Raw genomic sequence first — 18,761 nt, forward strand, 5'->3', positions numbered from 1 at the left:
CTTTTGGGTTTTCATTGGCCGTAAGCTTACTCTTTGCCACGTTTTTTTTTTTTTTTGCCTTCCTCTGGATCAACACGTTAGGTTTGGCTATGGGTTGAACTAGATAAACTTAAAATCTTCCTTCAAACTTAATAACTATGTTAATAATTATGTATTAACAGAAATAAACACTTGAAATAGATCACTGTTTGTAATGACTCTATATAGGAGTTTCACTTTTTGTATTGAAGAACTGAAATAAATTAACTTTTTGATGATATTCTAATTTTGTGAGAAGCACCTGTATATTATTTTATTGGGTTACTGTACTCTTAATGGCATCCCTTTTTTTACTTGACCTTTGGAGGAGAAGCTTGAGGTTTTGTTGTGGGAAAAAGAAACATCTCCATTGGTAAAATTTTGAGGTACAATAATTTGTTTTTATTCCTTTTCGGGAGGGGCAGGAGGGAAAAATATGTATGGTGTTCATCAAGTTAAATGGATAATTTATAGATCAGGCTGATAAGGATGTGGTTATGCCAATTATGTTTTTTTTTTCACGTAAACAAAAAAAACGTGTCAATTTTTTTTTTAAATATAATTATCCTTTTTTAAAAAAAAAAGTTATTACAATATTCACACTTGTCATTGGAGCTATTTTAGACTCATACTTTTTGATGATGAGGAGAGTTTACTGAAAACACTCCCATAAAAAAACAAACATTAAAGTGACAATATCTCTATCTATACCAAGCTGATAACACAAGATTCAGCATCCACAAGCTGATCCTGCTCACCCTCTTCACAATGAACTTTGCACACACTCATTAGATGCTTCAATACAAAAGATTGAAGTTTGTCAGAGTCTGTTTATTGTGGCTAATGAACATGTGTTGTTTCCTGAATCAGCAGGAGGTTAAAGACATTGCACCACAAATAAAAGTATATTTTAATCAACAGATCTTGGAATAAAAAAAAAACTCCATAATTGGATGGGTTTTAAAAAAAATGTTCCTGTGCAGAGATAATCTTATAAATGTGCCTCTGCTGTGTACTGTGTAATGGCCGTGTCTGACCGTACAGGGATATGGTCTGATCATACCACAGCTCCTGGGCAGGGGGAAGCAAAAAGAATATACAGACATTACAGCACAGGATCACAGCCGATTCTTTCTTTGACGTAACATTTTGTTTAAAAACAGGTAGAGAAATGTTTAACTCACAAAAAGAATAAGCGGTGACCCCCCTGCTGTTCTGTCTGTATAATCTGTTGCTTCCTCCCCTCCATCCAGGAGCTGTGGTATGATCAGACCATGCTCCTGCACGGTCAGACACAGCCATTACACAGTACACAGCAGGAGCACATTTATAAGATTATCTCAGCACAGGAACATTTTTTTTAAACACATCCAATTGTGAAAGTTATTATTATTCCAAGATCTGTTGATTAAAATATAATTTTTGTACGTGCTACAACCCCTTTAAGAGTCTAAAAAGGCTCCTGTGGAGAGTGTGCAATTGCAAGATTTCTATTTTTCTCTATTTTTAACATAGAGGGAAACAAATCAATGAGATTATATTAATACACCCACACACACATGCTTTTTGTATCACAGGCCATAAAGTGTTATCCGCCATGCTCGTGCTTCGACGTGCTTGAATAATATGTTCCCTGCGGCTGCATGTCTCACGGATGCTTGACAGGAGCAACACATGCTGGAATTGGCTGTTTGTTAGACAATCCCTCCATATGTTTCGACTGTCGAACAGCTGCAGGGACTCGAACATAGTTTTCGAGCACGCCAAAGTCACCCGGTTAGCACCTAAGCATGGTGGATAACACCTTATCCCAGCACATTCGCACTTCACTATACAATATCTAACAATTTTGTATTGCAGGTAAAAGCAACTGTTTATTTACCCAAAACAATCTCACAAAATTTGGCATGAAAATAGTTTATTAAAAACAAATCTGCAAAGTTTTCAAGGGCTTAAAGATGCTACCAAAATGTTCTCATTCATCCTCCTTACGGTTCCCAAGTGACCTCCTACCAAACTTCTCTCTTCTGCATCAGGAAGAAATTTCCGGATGAACATTTCTATCTGGATAGAAAAATGGTCTTTCTGGATTAAAGCGTTGTCATTTTCTAATTAAACCCTTCCTATCAGGGTCAAACCAGTGTCTTTGGCTTGAATTCTTTTATTTCAAAACTAAATGTGGGACCCTCAAGTAGCCAAAGAGGAAAAAACAAACAAAAATCTTTGAATTGATAGGTTGAAAGCAAGACCAGACTTCAGTTACAGAGTTGGCAAAGGTGGTCTTTTTGTCCTATAGGATAACGCTAGCTCTTTCTCTCTATCCAAATCTAAGAATCACACAAAATTTGTTACGAAAATATAGTTTATTAAAAACACACCCTAATGTTTTCAAGGGCTAATAGGTGCTTCTCCCAATAAAACAAAAAAAAAATCTGTAAACTTTTTAAAGATAATATTTAAAAAGTTTCAGCAAAACTTAGGAGGCTTGATTTTTTTTTGAATAACATATGTTGGAGTTTTTCGTAACCATTTAAGTAGAAGGAAAGCCAATTAGTTTATAGTTCTTGAGAAACTATTACAGGATAGGATACAGCGGAAGCGAATATTTTACAGCATATTGTACAACTGAAGCTCTACACAACAAAATGTAATCCCCACCCCTAGTTAAGTCCTAGCATGCAGCTTATGTCGATCCAGATTCCTTTTTTGCTGGATCAGAGGATGGCGGAGTAGCAGAGGGCTTCTCCTCAGTAGGTTTCTGCTCTTTAGGCTCATCTTTCTTTTTCTCTGGATTTTCAAGTTTAACCTTTACAGGCTCATGGTTTTCACTTATACTTTGCTTTCGACCGTCAGGGAAATCAAGTAATACTCTTCTGGGTTCACCCCGTTCACGGCCTGCTGACCACCTAGGTCTCTCCTCACTTTCCCTATGTCTATCACGGTCAGGACTACCTCTGCCCCAGTTTCTTCTACCACGTCCTGGTCGCTCATGATCCCGATCATCAAATCGGTTACCAAAATGTTCTCGTTCATCCTCATTACGGTTCCCAAAAGGCCTTCTACCAAACCTCTCTCTCTCTCTGTCAGGATGAAAACCTGGACGGTCATTTCTATCTGGATGGAAACCTTGTCTCTCTGGATTAAAGCCTTGTCGTTCGGGATGAAAACCTGGCCTGTCGGGGTGGAAACCCTGCCTATCGGGGTTAAATCCTGGTCTGTCTGGCTGAAAGTCTGGCTGAAAGTCTGACTGAAAGTCTGGCTGAAAGTCTGGCTCTTCTTCCATTTCAGGATTGAAAGCTTGATCCTCCTCCATCTCTGGATTAAACTCAGGGCCCTCCTCCATCTCAGGATCAAATCCATCCTCAGCCTCCGGCTGATACCTAATTCTTTCATTTCTATCAGGATTAAATCCATGCCTCTCACCTCTTTCAGGATTAAAACCATGTCTGTCAGGATTAAATCCACGCCTATCATTTCTAAATGGCCTGCCTTCATCTGGCCCCCCACGTCCTCCCTGCCTTCCAAAGTGTCCTGGAGGTGGAAAAGGACCTCTCATCCCATGTGGTGGCATTCCAAAACCACCTTGCCCATGAGGAGGACCTCTTTGAGCCATGTGAGGCATCATTGGTCTATGTGGCATTCCAGGAAATCTTTGCATGTGATGCGTTGGTACTCCAGGTGGCCTTTGTAGTGGTATAAGCCCTGGTCTAGCTCCCAGAAGACCTGTAGATGGACTGTGTAATACAGGTCCTGGTGAAGTTCCTGTCGAAGGCCCCTGGGGTGGACCACTTTGAGGAGCCTGAGACTGAATAGGGGGACCTTGGGATGATCCTTGTGATGAACCTGAAGTACTTTGTGGAGGTCCCTGCGGTGAATCTTGGGATGGGTTTGGAGGCCCTTGAGGTGGGCCAGGAGGCCCTTGATGTGATCCAGGAGGCCCTTGAAGTGATCCAGGAGGCCCTTGATGTGATCCAGGAGGCCCTTGATGTGATCCAGGAGGCCCTTGATGTGGTCCAGGAGGCCCTTGATGTGGTCCAGGAGGCCCTTGATGTGGTCCAGGAGGCCCTTGATGTGGTCCTGGTCCAGGAGGCCCTTGATGCGATCCAGGAGGCCCTTGATGTGGTCCAGGAGGCCCTTGGGGTGGGCCAGGAGGACCCTGATTTATGCCTGGTGTAGTACCTGTCTGGGGTCCCTGTGGAGGTCCACCCTGCGAAGCACCTGAAATAAAAAAAAATGACCATTATTAGAAAAGTCTATGCATAAATGACAATGCAAAATGAAGATTCATACAAAAAGGTGTTTTCTAGCAAAGTACATATTTTGACAATAGTATAATGCATTCCTTGGCAGATAGAACTATAGATAAATATTGGCTGATAAGCAAAAGAGTAAGATAAATGAACAATAGAAAGCTGACAAAACCCACTGCAAATCCCAGACAAATGCTCAAAAAATGTTATAAAAAATGTCATCTGAACTTTATCTTAACCCAATAATTCAATCAATAACTCAATTATGAGACTCTGCAAATACCAGAACGTGATGCTGCGCCATATTGTTCAACGTTTACAAGTAAGACCATCTTAACTTAAGTATGGCACATTGTCAAGATATCTTTGTAACATTAGAAGAAGTCTGGTTGGTCAGACTGTCACATTGCCTAGGTTGGTATCACCGCCACCAACCCAACCACAAAATTGTATAATGGAGACTTTCCTGTCTTAGCTACATGACAAATTGGGTTACTTTGCACATACATTATATTATTGGTCTGCTACGGATTCCGATTTACCACTTTTATTTAAGTAGAAAGCACAATTGGACAAGCATCAGAGCTGAAATCCTCCCATTATTCCATACTGGCTCAATATCGGCAGATCTTGGTAGTAAAAGTGTAGGGTTTCCATTAGGAATAGTCAAGTGACTTCATTAAGGGGAGGACGCTTTTACTGCATTATGGGAATAGTTAGGAGTGAATGCAGCTCTGGCGTAAAATTATAAACTTCTGCTGTAATTACAACGTTACATTTCTATAAATTATATAGATGAAGATTGGGTCTCTAACAATTGCACATGATAAGTGAAGGAGCTCGACCGTGACAAAAAAACCCCTTCACATAGTGACCCTCGTATTACTATCAAATTATTGGCCAAGGATCAAAAAATACTTAAATTGGCATTACACAAGAAGACAAAACCGATTAATTGATACAGGAGAAAAAGGAGCATCTGTTTAGTAGATGTTCTCCATAAAGTGACGCATATAATTATAGTAAAAAACAAAACACAAAAACTGATCAAATTACATAAAATCAGAAGGGAACCAAAAGGGCTGTCAATTGTGTGCTCACAAAATAAAAAAAAGTAAGATGTATAAAATCAGGAATATAACTACAATTTACATGATAAATAGCCAAAAACAGTAAGGCTGTCTCATCCATGTTGTAGACCATTCAACCGATCACATAACCCGAAGAACGTTTCGCATTACATGGCTTCCTCAGGGAAGCCTTGTTTAAACTAAAGGCTTAGAATTAAGTTGGCGCATTGGCCAAAAATCTAATATATATACGGAGGCCATCAGAAAGTCCCGCTGATAAGAAAATGCAGAATTGTCTACGTTAGATATGCCCAATCCTTTGTCCATGCACTAAATAAGCGGCTTCGATTTCATGTGTTCTTGGGCTAATGAGAATAGATACTGGACAAGCGAACGAGTAACTTACATCTTTCTGGCTATTATAAGGCTTTGCTATCATATTTATACACCTACAATCCAAATAACCCCTGAAATGATAGTAATAAAGTCCATAAATGTGTAAAGAGAACTAGTAACCCCATTTCAAAGATGATCTCGAAACACATCTCATTGGTTGAGGAGGGCATCTTCCCTTAAAATCTATTTACACTGCTATACTTTTGTGAACGAGTGCCCCTAGGATCATTTGTTTCATAAACGTGCAATCGAAACAGACTCCCGAACACCTGACGAATGAGCGAAACACTAATTCCTTGGGTGAAATGATCTTTTATGAGGTCTTTTTTTGCAGAAACGCATTTTTTTTGCAGAACGTTCAGCCTGTGTAAACAGGATATTAAACACCAGCAATTGTGTAAACGCACATTTGGCTGAACAGATTTGTGTTCCATATAAAAAGGGATTGAGGAGTATCAGAAAGTCTACCAAGAAAGAGTCTTCCTATCGTTTTTTTTAAATGGTTTCCTCCCTTTCCGATTAAATCAAAGGTGTCCGCAATGCAGGGGTCCTGTGCGTTTGAATCTGCTCATGATTTACGCAGTACGATTCATCTGACAGGCTTTCTATGGAAGCAATAAAATCAAACTACGGTAAATAAAAAAAAATGTTCTAAAGTTACGCTATAAAAATGGAAGCTCTTCTTATTAATTTGTGTATGAATAGATTTTCACTTCTGAACAATCCGCTCCACAGTATAACTCCATGAACTTTATCATGAACAGTGAGCACATATTCGTTTTCTGGAGCAACTAACAAGCCTGAAATCTCAAGATTCTGCTGGGTTCAGTCCCAGCATCTTTAAGGGATTTAATCCATTACTAGACTTGAATTAAAAATAAAGTAAGTTGCAGTTTTCCGACGGAGGCCATTACAGTGATATCCTCATAAATTATGAGTAAACAGACCATTGTCATTTATCCCAACTTTTGTTACAAGTTACAGAACTTTATTCTACAGGTTAGCACAATTCAGGCAATTTCAAATGTATGGGGTTTTTCAATGTTACTACTTTTGCACAAAAAAAAAGTACAATATTTGTGTTCGTGTAGTCATTGTGGGAGCGGTAAGGTTTTTTTTTTTTTTTTTTAAAGAATGCATTAGTATTTCATTGGTATCACTATGGGGTACATAGCACTCCCTGACCAATTTTTTATTCCATTTTTGGGTGACGTAAGAGCACAAAAGTATTTTTTTAATAAGGTTGCCGTTACTGTGGATGGTAAATAATGTGATCATTTTATAGCTCGAATTGTTAGTCATGGTGATACCAATAAGTACTTTTTGATTATACTTTCTTTTTTTTCCTAATTTTTTGGCTATATTAATGTAAAAAAAAAAGAAAAAAGTAAGGGCTCTTGGACGAAGAGGGGTAAAAAAATAAATCTTATGCCTCTTGGAAGAAAGGGTGGTGGGGGAATTAAAAGAAAGTTATGCCTCTTGGAAGAAGGTTGGGTAAAAAAAAAAAAAATGTTATGGCTCTTAGAAAAAGGGGGTAAAAAAAAAGTTATGGCTCTTGGAGTAAGAAGAGGGGCAAAAAAAAAAAGTTATGGATGTTGGAAGAAGGGTAGGGGTGTCAAAAAACAAACAAAAACTGATTGAAATGAAAAATTGCCCATTCATAAAGGTGTTAAAAGTCGATGGAATGTTTCCTTCTGTTCCTGTCCCCTTTAGTGTGTACGTTAGATGTAAATCCAAGGTTTCTACAAATAGATGTAGCATAATTAATTCTTGAATCTGTTAAGGGCCAGTATTTGTACTGGGAACAAATAGTTTATTCATCTGCCCAGGGTTGTCTGATCCATGTGACACAGCGTGATTACCCAACAGTTTTCATTTCACACAGTCACAGGAAATTAACGCTGGATCATCTGCTTGGAAGTCCTAATGTTATACAAGGGGAAACAACAAATGTGAATGTTCCGCCGGCTCCACACATCCACAATTTCTGGCCCTGCTGCAAGCGATCAGCCTCACACATAAGTGATCGGAGCCGGCATTAGGTGACCCTATACATGTACCGCGAAGCCATAGGACATGGGCTGGCCGGTGGCTCCCCTGACCCGGACGTGACAGCTTCATGTATTTCTATGTAGCTGCCAAGCTCGGGTCCGGAGACCTACCGGCCTCTCTGTGCACTGCGGTCCGATTTCTATGTCCGTCTGACTGCGCCCTTATACACATACTCGTTATAAATGTGACATTTTTTGTCTACAAATAAGTAATTGAATCTACTGTGGTGCAATTGGCAAAAAAAATTAAATCAATAACTCCCAGCTCTTGTTTGGGTCATCCCATAATCTCCGTTAACCTTGGTGTCTCCACTGATACAAAAGAATAGTGGTTTCAAAGTCCCCTGGGGAAATGTAATAATAATAAATTAATAATAATAGGGCAGCACTGTGGCTCAGTGGGTAGCACTACAGCGCTGGAGTCCTGGGTTCAAATCCCACCAAGGACAACATCTGCCAGGAGTTTGTTTTCCCCGGGTTTGCGGGGGTTTCCTCTGGGTTCTCCCACACTCCAAAGACATACTGATAGGGAATTTAGATTGTGAGCTTCATCGGGGACAGCGATGATAATGTTTGTAAATATGTTAGCGCTATGTAAAATAAAGATGATTATTAATACTGCAGGCAACTTTTATAGAAAAAAAAAGTGTCAGCTTTATAGGGTAACTGGTCAGAATAAAGCATTTCAATATCTATATATATGAGGCATCGTGATTACTCGCTAATCCCACCCCCTGCATAGTATCTCCGCCCCCACCACATACAATCCCGCCCCCCACCACATTACCACACACAATCCCACCCGCCCACCACATCACCACACATAATCTCGCCCCCCACACATTACCACACGAGGCTCCGTCCCCGCACATTACCACACGAGGCTCCGTCCCCACACATTACCACACACAATCCCACCCGCCCACCACATCACCACACATAATCTCGCCCCCCTCACATTACCACACGAGGCTCCGTCCTCACACGTTACCACACGAGGCTCCGTCCCCGCACATTACCACACGAGGCTCCGTCCCCACACATTACCACACAAGGCTCCGTCCTAACACATTACCACATGTTAATTTACCACCTGCGTAAGCGCTATTGAATGTTGTCATTATTTACTTTAGTTTAATCACCAGCAGCGTTAATTAGATAGCAATGAGCGTGCCAAGCGTTAGCTGGCTGTAAACACCTAGTTTTAGAATATTTTTCATTGATTTTATGTCACTTTTTTGCAAAAATATAATTTTTATTTATATAAATAAGTATTTTCTTACAATTTTCTTTTAAAATATATTCAATATTGCGACAACTGGTCTAACTTTAAATTAACTCCTTCACGACCTTGGGGTTTTCGCATTGGTTTTTTTTTTTTTTGCTCCATGTCTTCCCAGAGCCATAACTTTTTTATTTTTTTGGTCAATATGGCCATGTGATGGCTTATTTTTTGTGGGACGAGTTGTACTGGAAAACAGGAAAAAAAAATTCCAAGTGCGGTGTAATTGTAAACAAAGTGCAATCCCACAATTGTTTTGTTTTTTTTGTTACCACGTTCACTAAATGCTAAAACTGACCTGCCATTATGATTCTCCAGGTCAATACAAGTTTGTGGATATCAAATCTGTATAGGTTTTTTTTTAATTTTAGTATTGGAAAAAAAAATCCAAAGTTGGCAAAAAGCAAATGGCGCCATTTTCCAAGATCTCGGGTTCGGTGAGGGCTTATTTTCCGCACGTCGAGCTGACGTTTTTAATGATACCATTTTGGGGTAGATACAATCTTTTGATCTCCTGTTATTGCAATGTCGGAGACCAAAAACAAACCCTTAACTCTGGTGTTATGTAGTTTACAGATTGGATTATTTTTATATTATGATAGATGGGGCGATTCTGAACACAGCAATACCAAATGTGTATTTTTTTATTTTAAATGGGGTACGGGAGGTGATTTGAACTTAATTTAATTTTTTTTACATGCTTCTATAGTCTCCATGGGAGACTAGAATCTGTGATCATCCGATCGTTGCAGCCCTACCATGTGTAGCTAAAATGATTATCTGCTATGAGCACCAACCATAATAATCTTTATTTTTATATAGCGCTAACATATTCCGCAGCGCTTTACAGTTTTGCACACATCATCATCACTGTCCCCAATGGGGCTCACAATCTAGATTCCCTATCAGTATGTCTTTGGAATGTGGGAGGAAACCAGAGTGCCCGGAGGAAACCCACGCAAACACGGAGAGAACATACAAACTCTTTGCAGATGTTGTCCTGGGTGGGATTCGAACCCAGGACCCCAGCGCTGCAAGGCTGCAGTGCTATCCACTGAGCCACCGTGCTGCCCTACCATAGGGCGGCGCTCATAGCAGATCGGCCCGGATAACCACAGGGGTCTTCTGCAGACCCTGGCTGGTCTTGCCAACCCACAGGCGCCTTAAGGTCATGTGACAGGGGCTCTGATGAGCAGGATTAGTGACACGCTTGTGGCCATGTTAAATGCCGCTGTCGGAGATTGCCCACAGCATTTAACAGCTGAGGATGCCTCACTATTCCACCTGCGGCTGTTGGGGGGCACATGTCAGCTGATGTAATCAGCTGACATGTGACTGAAAACATGCAGGCTCAGCGCGAGAGCCTGTATTGAGTGTAGGGACACGACCTATGACATATATATATATATATATATATACATATATATATAGGGTATCAATCAGCAAGTTTTTGCCATGCAGTCTGAGAGCAGCATGATTTAGGGGCAGAGACCCCGATTCCTGCGATGTGTCACTTAGTTTACTGGATGCAGCAGTTTTGATAGAATCCTTTTTTTTTCAGCTGCCGATCTAGCGGTGCTCAAATGCCTAGCTCTGTATAACCCCACCCACACCACTGATTGACAGAAAGCAGCCAATCAGTGGAGGGTTGGACCAGGAGGCATGAGACACCTAGTCCTGTAGTGATAATCTCCTGTTGATAAAACACGGATTTTATTGAAACAGCAAAACACAGACTAGTACGTGACATCAAAGGATTAAGGGTTTCAGCCCATACATCATGCTGCTCTCTAAATATATGGTAAAAAACTCACAGATCCCTGGATCGTGCTGCTGTCAGATTGCATAGCAAACAAACCTGCTGACAGATTCCCTTTAAGAACTGGTTGGGACAATAGAGCTGCCAAGAATAAAAATTTCCAGTAACATGAAAAACAAAAAACAAGAACCATGGAAGTAGATTTATTTTTATTCCTTTTCTGTCTCTAGCTACTGAATTTCTCCAGTCCTGTTTTTAGGCATGGATCTCATAGGCCTACATCAATGACATATTCGTACTAATTCGTGTAATCTTGTTACATGTAAGTTTCTTAACACATTGTATATGAAAAGTAAAAAAACAAAATAAATCCGTAAATATACCAAGATTGTGTCTCCTGTTACTACTGGTCATTAAATTACACTTGAAAGTCACAAAAGAACCAAATTAGAACCCAAGTGGAATTCGCTTAGTTCTCTACAGTCTTTTCTTGCGCGATCACAATCTTTCAAGGAAACCGCTTTCACCTGCAAAAGCACGTGGCCATGTCGATCGGTGTCACGGTCTTGCAGGTGAAACGTCCATTTCTCTACAAAATTGCGCGATTGCACAATAACAGTGAAATGACAGCAATACGGGGCGGTTGCAGTTTTCCTCTACAATGTGTGATCAAAAAAGAAGAAAAGACATTATAGTTGCACTGATCGTGGATACAAGTCCTTTGGACATGTAATAATCGTTTATTTTTTTCGTGCTTTGCTTTCATCGCCTTGAGAATATCACGAGTGGATGTGGATGATCAGACCAGGTTAGCAGAAAAATGGCGATCAGTGACAAACAATCCAATTATCACTTGTTGTTTGCGCAGTGCACAGCGACCATTGATGTCCGCTCCGTCTATTATTTGGGCGACTATTACAATCAACTCACCTGAATACGACCTTCAAGAGATCAACATATGGGACAGAGATTTGAGGCATTGCACAGTAATAAAAGAAAATGTCCAGCTTCACCAAATACGTAAAAAAGAGTTTTCTTTATTCACAAGCTTTAAACATAGAGGATACAGACTGTTAAAGTTTGTGAATAAAGAAAAAATTTTTTACGGATTCGGTGAAGCTGGACATTTTCTTCTTTTTTTGGACTTCTCACTCTTGGACACAGCGGGTCCGTGCTCCCAAAGTTTGGTTTATGCATCACGGGTGAGCTGGTTTATATTCCTTCTTTCTAGGTGTATTGCACAGTAATACAGAAATTGTAGTTGGTTTTAGGCTAGTGTCATCAGCTATGGAAAATCTTGCAAATTGCCAGAACTCACAAACCGACTGACTGTCAAGTCCTCTCCTACACATTGCATAGGGTTAGTTGAATATGTAGATATAAAAGGTCGATCTAGTGTTGTGCAATCTATTTTTCCATTTGTCTTTTTTCTTGTTTAGTTCATAACAGTAAAGTTTTGGTTTTGACTTTTTTTTTTATCCAACATCTTTGGGAATTAAAACCATTCACACGTTACCAATAGCTCAAGAGACTCTGCTAAGACCGGGCCTGCACTTCTTACCACTGTCATGTCCGAATGTAGACCTCCAAAAGGGATGAATATCACTCAGAAAGGTTCTAACAGGTATGGGGGGGTATTTAGGAAGCGGGTGGAAGCTCTCCAGCTCCATGTTAAGGTAATGGCACACAAAAATGGGAGGTTGGTGCAATCCTTAGGCCGGGATCACACACAGCGAGATACGGCCAAGTCTCGCTGGTTAAAAACAAGCTCTGGCATCGGCACTCCAGAGCAGAGCGTTCGGCCGCATAGCAATATATGGAGCCGCACGCTCCGCTCCGGAGTGCCGGTGCCAGAGCTTGCTTTTAACCAGCGAGAATCGGCCGTATATCACTGTAGTGTGACTCCGGCCTCACACGTAGATGGAAACTGACAACACTTCTGAAGATTCTATTCGGAATAGGACATCAATATCATAATGACCGGGAAACATCAGTGCCAGACCATTACAGTCCAGCATTACATTACAGACCAATTTTTGGAAAGCGTACGTAAGCCTTTTTTAACTTGTCATTTGAGTCCTTTAGAAATATGCACGGCAAAACTCAGCATGATGCATCTCTTCCTAGTCGGAGCAGGAACCATGCCTTCCTTCATGGACCATGAATGGAATCAACCAATAGATTCTGATTTGTTACACATGATCTACGAGACCAGCGGTAGATAAAAGAACATTTGTTTTCGTGCCATACAGCGGACTCAAAATTGTACCCTTCCCATAATAGAGGGCATCTCAAATGTGACCACTTGATAGAATGTTGAAAGAAGTTTAAATAACCATCAACTGAACAGATTAGCTTCTAACACAGGGGTGTCAAACTGCATTCCTCGAGGGCCTCAGACCATGCGTGTTTTCAAGATTTCCTTTGCATTACACAAGGTGCTGGAATCATTCTGTGCAGGTGATTAAATTATCACCCGTGCAATGCAAGGAAATCCTGAAAACATGACCTGTTTGCGGCCCTCGAGGAATGCAGTTTTACACCCCTGTTTTAACACCTCTCCTTAGCTGAACGTCTTAGAGGTAACGTTTCTCATGAAAGGGAAGCTGTAAGAAAATGACCTATTGTTTAAACCAGGCACTGGGGCTTCTTTAGACTCTAAATTCCTAATGTTGCAGGAAACAACACCTGAACATTAGCGCCACTAGTCAGACCCTGACCCTACCTTTTGCATTGAAGCGTCTAATCCAGTGTTCCCCAAATTCGGTCCTCAAGAGCCACCAACGGGTCATGTTTTCAGGATTTCTTTAGCATTGCCCAGGTGAGAATTCCATCATCTAGACAGGCAACAATTCCATCACCTGGGCCATACTAAGGAAATCCTGAAAACATGACCTGTTGGTGGCTCTTGAGGACTGGAGTTGGGGAACACTGGTCTAATCGATGATCTGGACTGCCCTAAATGAGCAAGTTTTCAATATCAATTGCCTGATAATTTTATTTTCTACTAAATTAACATTTAAGTCCGTTTTGAAGCTATCGACATTTCCCACTTTCTCCCTACAGACTGAGAGCGCCCCCTTTCTTTTGGGGAGGAGTGGGGCATTTACATGAAAACAGTTTTTACCAAGTTTTTCGTGAAGGTCATTTATGTACTTGTACAAGTTAATCATGTTACAAGTTATTCATCTCTTCTTGAGACTAAATTAATTTTTTTTAACCTTTCCTCCTCATGAAGATACTCCATGCCCCTCAGTGTTGTAGCTCTTTGCACATTTTCTTAACCCCTTCAAGACATGCTCCGAATATATATGGCGCATGTTGTGTGTCCCCCCCTTTGATGTGGGCTCCGCCGCTGAGCCCGGATCTTTTTTGGCACATGTCAGCTGATTTGATGAGATGGCATGTGCCCCTAACAGCTGCGGGTGGAATAGACATCCACTCGAGGTGGTCAACATGTAGACTGTGAGCCCTCGAGGGCGGGGTCCTCTCTCCTTCTGTACTTGTGTGTGCCTTGTTTTTGCTAATGTTTATTGTGCTGGTCTGTATTTGCCCCTTTTCCCATGTAAAGTGCCATAGGAAAAATTACACTATAAAAATGACTAATTATAATAACATTTTAAATGCCGCTGTCAATCTCTGACAGCAGCATTTAACATGCATGAGCTGGAAGCGCGTCAAACCCGCCATTCGGTGCCCATGTCACATGACTGCTGAAGCCCTGCTCTGTGTAGCACAAGTCATCAAGGAGATCGTAGCTTCAAGTCTTCTATGGAAACTACTGAAGCAAGTAAAAAAGTTATTTAAAAAAATATTTTAAAAAAATAGAAAAGTTCAAATCACCCCCTTTTGCCCCATTCAAAATAAAATAAATATAAAAATATATGTATTTGGTATTCTCGCACTCCGAATCGCCCGATCAAAATATTAAAAAAATTAATCCGATCGATAAAGTGCGTAACAAGAAAAAAAAAGTCAGAATTATGTTATTTTGGTTGTCACAACATTGCAATAACAGGCGGTCAAAACATCGTATCTATCCAAAAATGGTACAGCTAAAAACGTCAGCTCAGGGCACGAAAAATAAGCTCTCAAACAGGCCCAAGATTCAGAAAAGTAGAGACGCTATGGGTCTCGGATAATGTCTGTTTTAAAAAAATATATATATATTTATATTTTTTTCAGCCCTTAAAAAAAGAACATATACATAGTTGGTATCGGTGAACTCATAATGGCAGATTAATTTTAGCATTTGGTCAACATGGTTTAAAAAAAAAAAAATCAATTGCACTTTTATTTTTTCAATTTAACCACAACTGGAATTTTTTTTTGCCATTTTCCAGTACATGTTAAAATTAATAGTGGTGTTCAAAAGTACAACTCGTCCCGCAAAGAAAATTCCTTACATGACCATACTGATAGAAAAATAAAAAAGTTATGGCTCTGTGAAAAAGGGTAGCAAAAAAACAAACGCCTTAAATGGAAACTGGCCCAGGGGTGAAGGGGTTAAATTCCACGGTCTCCGCTCTATGAACTGGTACCCAGAACTGAACTACATATTCCAGGTGAGGTGGCACGAAACCTTTGTAAAGTGTCAGTATTACGTTCCTGTCCAATAAGTCCATGCCGAAAATGGTGTTCCCATCTCCAAGATCCTATCCGAGTGTGTAGTAGGTGTAATAATAATTGCAAATCCCGCCAATTAGAAATGGAGTATAGTTCTTCTGATCCGCTTTGTTGCTTACCCCATGTGTAGGGCATTGCAGTAGCTTAGGTATCCAGTGGCACCTACACCTTTCAGACATATACGTTCTATATGCCACAATACCACTATGGCTATATTGATCTTACGTTTGACGCCACACTTGAAACCATCAAAAGCCGCAAAAATCTCCGACTGAGCATTTAATTATAATGAGGCAGAGTCACTTGCTACTCAGTCTTTATATGTGGAGACACTAAACCATGGTTTACTACTCTGTTCATGTGCACCTTATAAAAGTCATGAGTAAGACTGCCTAGTGCAGTCAAAACGCGTCAACTGGGTCATGTCGACCATGAACATTTCTCTTTTGTATGCACTATATTTTCTTTTGAAAAAGAAAAGAAAAATCCAGTCCTGTTGAGCCGGACTCCAATTTTTTCTATTTTTCTTGATGTGAGGCCGGCGTCTGAGCCCCAGGTGGATGAGCATAGAGCAACTGGGTGACCTGGAATTAAGTTTTTATATTTATAAAAAAAAAAAAGCCATATGTATAAATCTAGTGTCATTTACACAACTCAACCTATAAAATATCAATTTGTGAAAACACTAAAACCCTTTAAATAAATTAATTTTGTGTTCTGCTGCATGACGTTGACAGCTTTTTGAATGGAAGAGGCATTGTGCTGTATGAGGTTTCCCCCCCCTTTCAATTTTTTTTTTACTAAAAAATTGTCCTGGGACTAGTAATCACTAGTGATGAGCGAACGGGCTCAGATAAGGTGTTATCCGCCATGCTCGGGTGCCAACAAGAGTGACTTCAGCATGCTGGAAAAATTTGTTTGGGTCCCCGTGGCTGCACGTCTCCCGGCTGTTCGACAGGTACAACAGATTCAGGCCATTTCCGGTTTCTTAGACAATCTCTGCATGTGTTGCCCCTATCTAACAACTGCGAGACATGCAGCCGCGGGGACTCGAACATATTATTCGAGCACGCCGAAGACACTCGATTAGCACCCGAGGATGGCGGATAACACCTTATCCCAGTACGCTCGCTCATCACTGGTAATCACTATAAAATCAGCTGGTACTCATCTCAGGTTCTGCAGCTCCGGTCATTGTGTACAGGCACCAGCGACGAGGTAACTGCGATCAGAAACTCATGCCATCTACTGCTGGGCTAAGTGACATCATACACAATCACCAGAGCAGCCAATCTGGGGGAGGGCGACTACCAGCTGATTTTTAATATGGCCAGGACAAACTAGTAAAAATAAATGAAATTGAAAAGACCTCTTTAGTAAGTAGTTGCACTCGCAATATAACAATTCTCATGCATCGTTGTCATAACTGTGCCCTGTACTATGCCTGGGGTTCTGCCAAGGGACCTAAAGCCAAAACTGGGTGATAGCCTAATTCTTGTCAAAGGCGCGTGTACCTACACAGCCTACATTTTTCAGTACTGACTAGACAGTATCAGACAGTGCATGTAGGCATATTCATCTGGTAACACTTCACACTAATTGGAAGAACACCGGAGCTACCGCCTCACCAACACCGGAGCTACCGCCTCACCAACACCTGAGCTCCTGCAACCCTCAACCTACTGTCTCCTTCTCCATAATCCTGTAGAATGTAAGCCCGCAATGGCAGGGTCCTCGCCCCTCTGTATCAGTCTGTCATTGTTAGTTTGTTTACTGTATGTGATATTTGTAACTTGTATGTAACCCCTTCTCATGTACAGCACCATGGAATCAATGGTGCTATATAAATAAATAATAATAATAAAATGGCATAACATTTAAAAAAAAATCTCCAGAATTCATATATTATAACGAACACTCAGACATTTCAGAAGATCCCCTTAAGTTCAGAGTGATTGGTTATTCATAGAATGAGATCTCCAAGTATGTAATATGGTAGCTGTCACTTAATTAAAACAGTAGCCCGTCCTAGTTATGATTCAGGATGGAATGAAGCCTTAAGAAACACTGCTCCAGAAACACGTCTCAACTGCCAGAGGAACTGTATGGTAGGCTTACATACTGGTGAGCTGACTGAGAAGGGTTGAGACAGGAGACGAAATGAATCTTTTCCTCAACTGACAGAGCACCGAGGACTGAGGCAGGAGTAAAAAAAAAAAAAAAAAAAGCTCTTTGAGCTCAGCCACCTGAGATTTATTTCTTCTACGGTATCGATAAGTGTGCTTAAGATACAGCTCCTGTCAGCTGAGACAAGACTTGGGAGCGATTTTATTTCGGACTGCAGTCAGTCCTCACGTGACTAGGACGGAGGCAATTTTATCAAATTTTTGGAAGTCACCTGTAAGATATACCTCAATAGTTCCTACTACTAGAAGCGCTTACCTGCTTTTCACTTTCTTCTGGCTTTCTTTATAGTTTTGCTCAGTTACAGCTATAATGGGCGTAAGACACGGCTAGAGTTTTCTGTACTGGGAGTCACAAACCTATATGATTTCAGATGCCAGAAAATTGCGTATCATTGTGAATTTCTATGAGTTATTGCCAAATTATGTTTACATTGATTTGATTGCAGTCCTAATGCAACTGACCATGGGAATAATTTCCCTTTCCTTTCTACATTTGTTTATTGTCCACTTTTGAAGGCTTTGTGCGCTTTAGGAATCCAAGGTTTATGTCACAGCAAATAGTTTACGAATAAAGAAAGGGTACGAATAAAAATGTTACCAAATTAAAAAGTTGTCTCATTTCAAACCGGATCTTGACCACATTATATCTTTAGAAAAAAAAATGTGTTGCTAGATTACAGTTTTGTGACATTTCTCCTACAACGATTTGATTGTAGGAAATTTGATTACTCATTTTGGATGCCAACTACATGAAAGTAATTATCTAGTAACAGCATGTCAATTTCATACATTATCAACGTGTGATCTCTAGGGGCTTCACATTTGTTCTCCTCACTGGCTTTTAACAAAACGAACAGAACCAGTTTACCATTAAACTGTTTTTTTCCATTGCCTTTACGCTTTAAAAGTTAAACCAATATCAATTATTTGACCTTATTTCAGGGATATATCCAGCCAAATGTAAAGGCTTCAAGCACCGCTGAATCCAAATGTGATGGTAACTGTATGCCTTTTATTTTAATGTCAGTCGTATGCAATGCAGAATTTTCCTAGCCATTAATTTACAAGTCAGGTGTATTTTTTTTGGGTAAAGCTCTTGATGGCGGTGTTGTTTAGTCCTTAA

General features: G+C 40.4%; 1 protein-coding gene across 2 annotated transcripts in view; it reads right to left on the reverse strand.

Annotated features, from left to right (window-relative positions):
• Window positions 1–1,919: 1,919 nt before the first annotated feature.
• SCAF4 (SR-related CTD associated factor 4) overlaps window positions 1,920–18,761 on the reverse strand; it is a 129,659-nt gene continuing 112,817 nt past the window's right edge. For both annotated transcript variants that reach the window (XM_069760837.1, XM_069760839.1), the window contains exon 20: window positions 1,920–4,236. In XM_069760837.1, coding sequence (XP_069616938.1) covers window positions 2,702–4,236 — 1,535 coding nt within the window. In that variant the 3' untranslated portion in view covers window positions 1,920–2,701. The remainder of the gene's footprint in view (window positions 4,237–18,761) is intronic.

Source organism: Ranitomeya imitator, chromosome 3 (genome assembly GCF_032444005.1).
Source record: "Ranitomeya imitator isolate aRanImi1 chromosome 3, aRanImi1.pri, whole genome shotgun sequence".
Taxonomy (NCBI): Eukaryota; Metazoa; Chordata; class Amphibia; order Anura; family Dendrobatidae; genus Ranitomeya; species Ranitomeya imitator.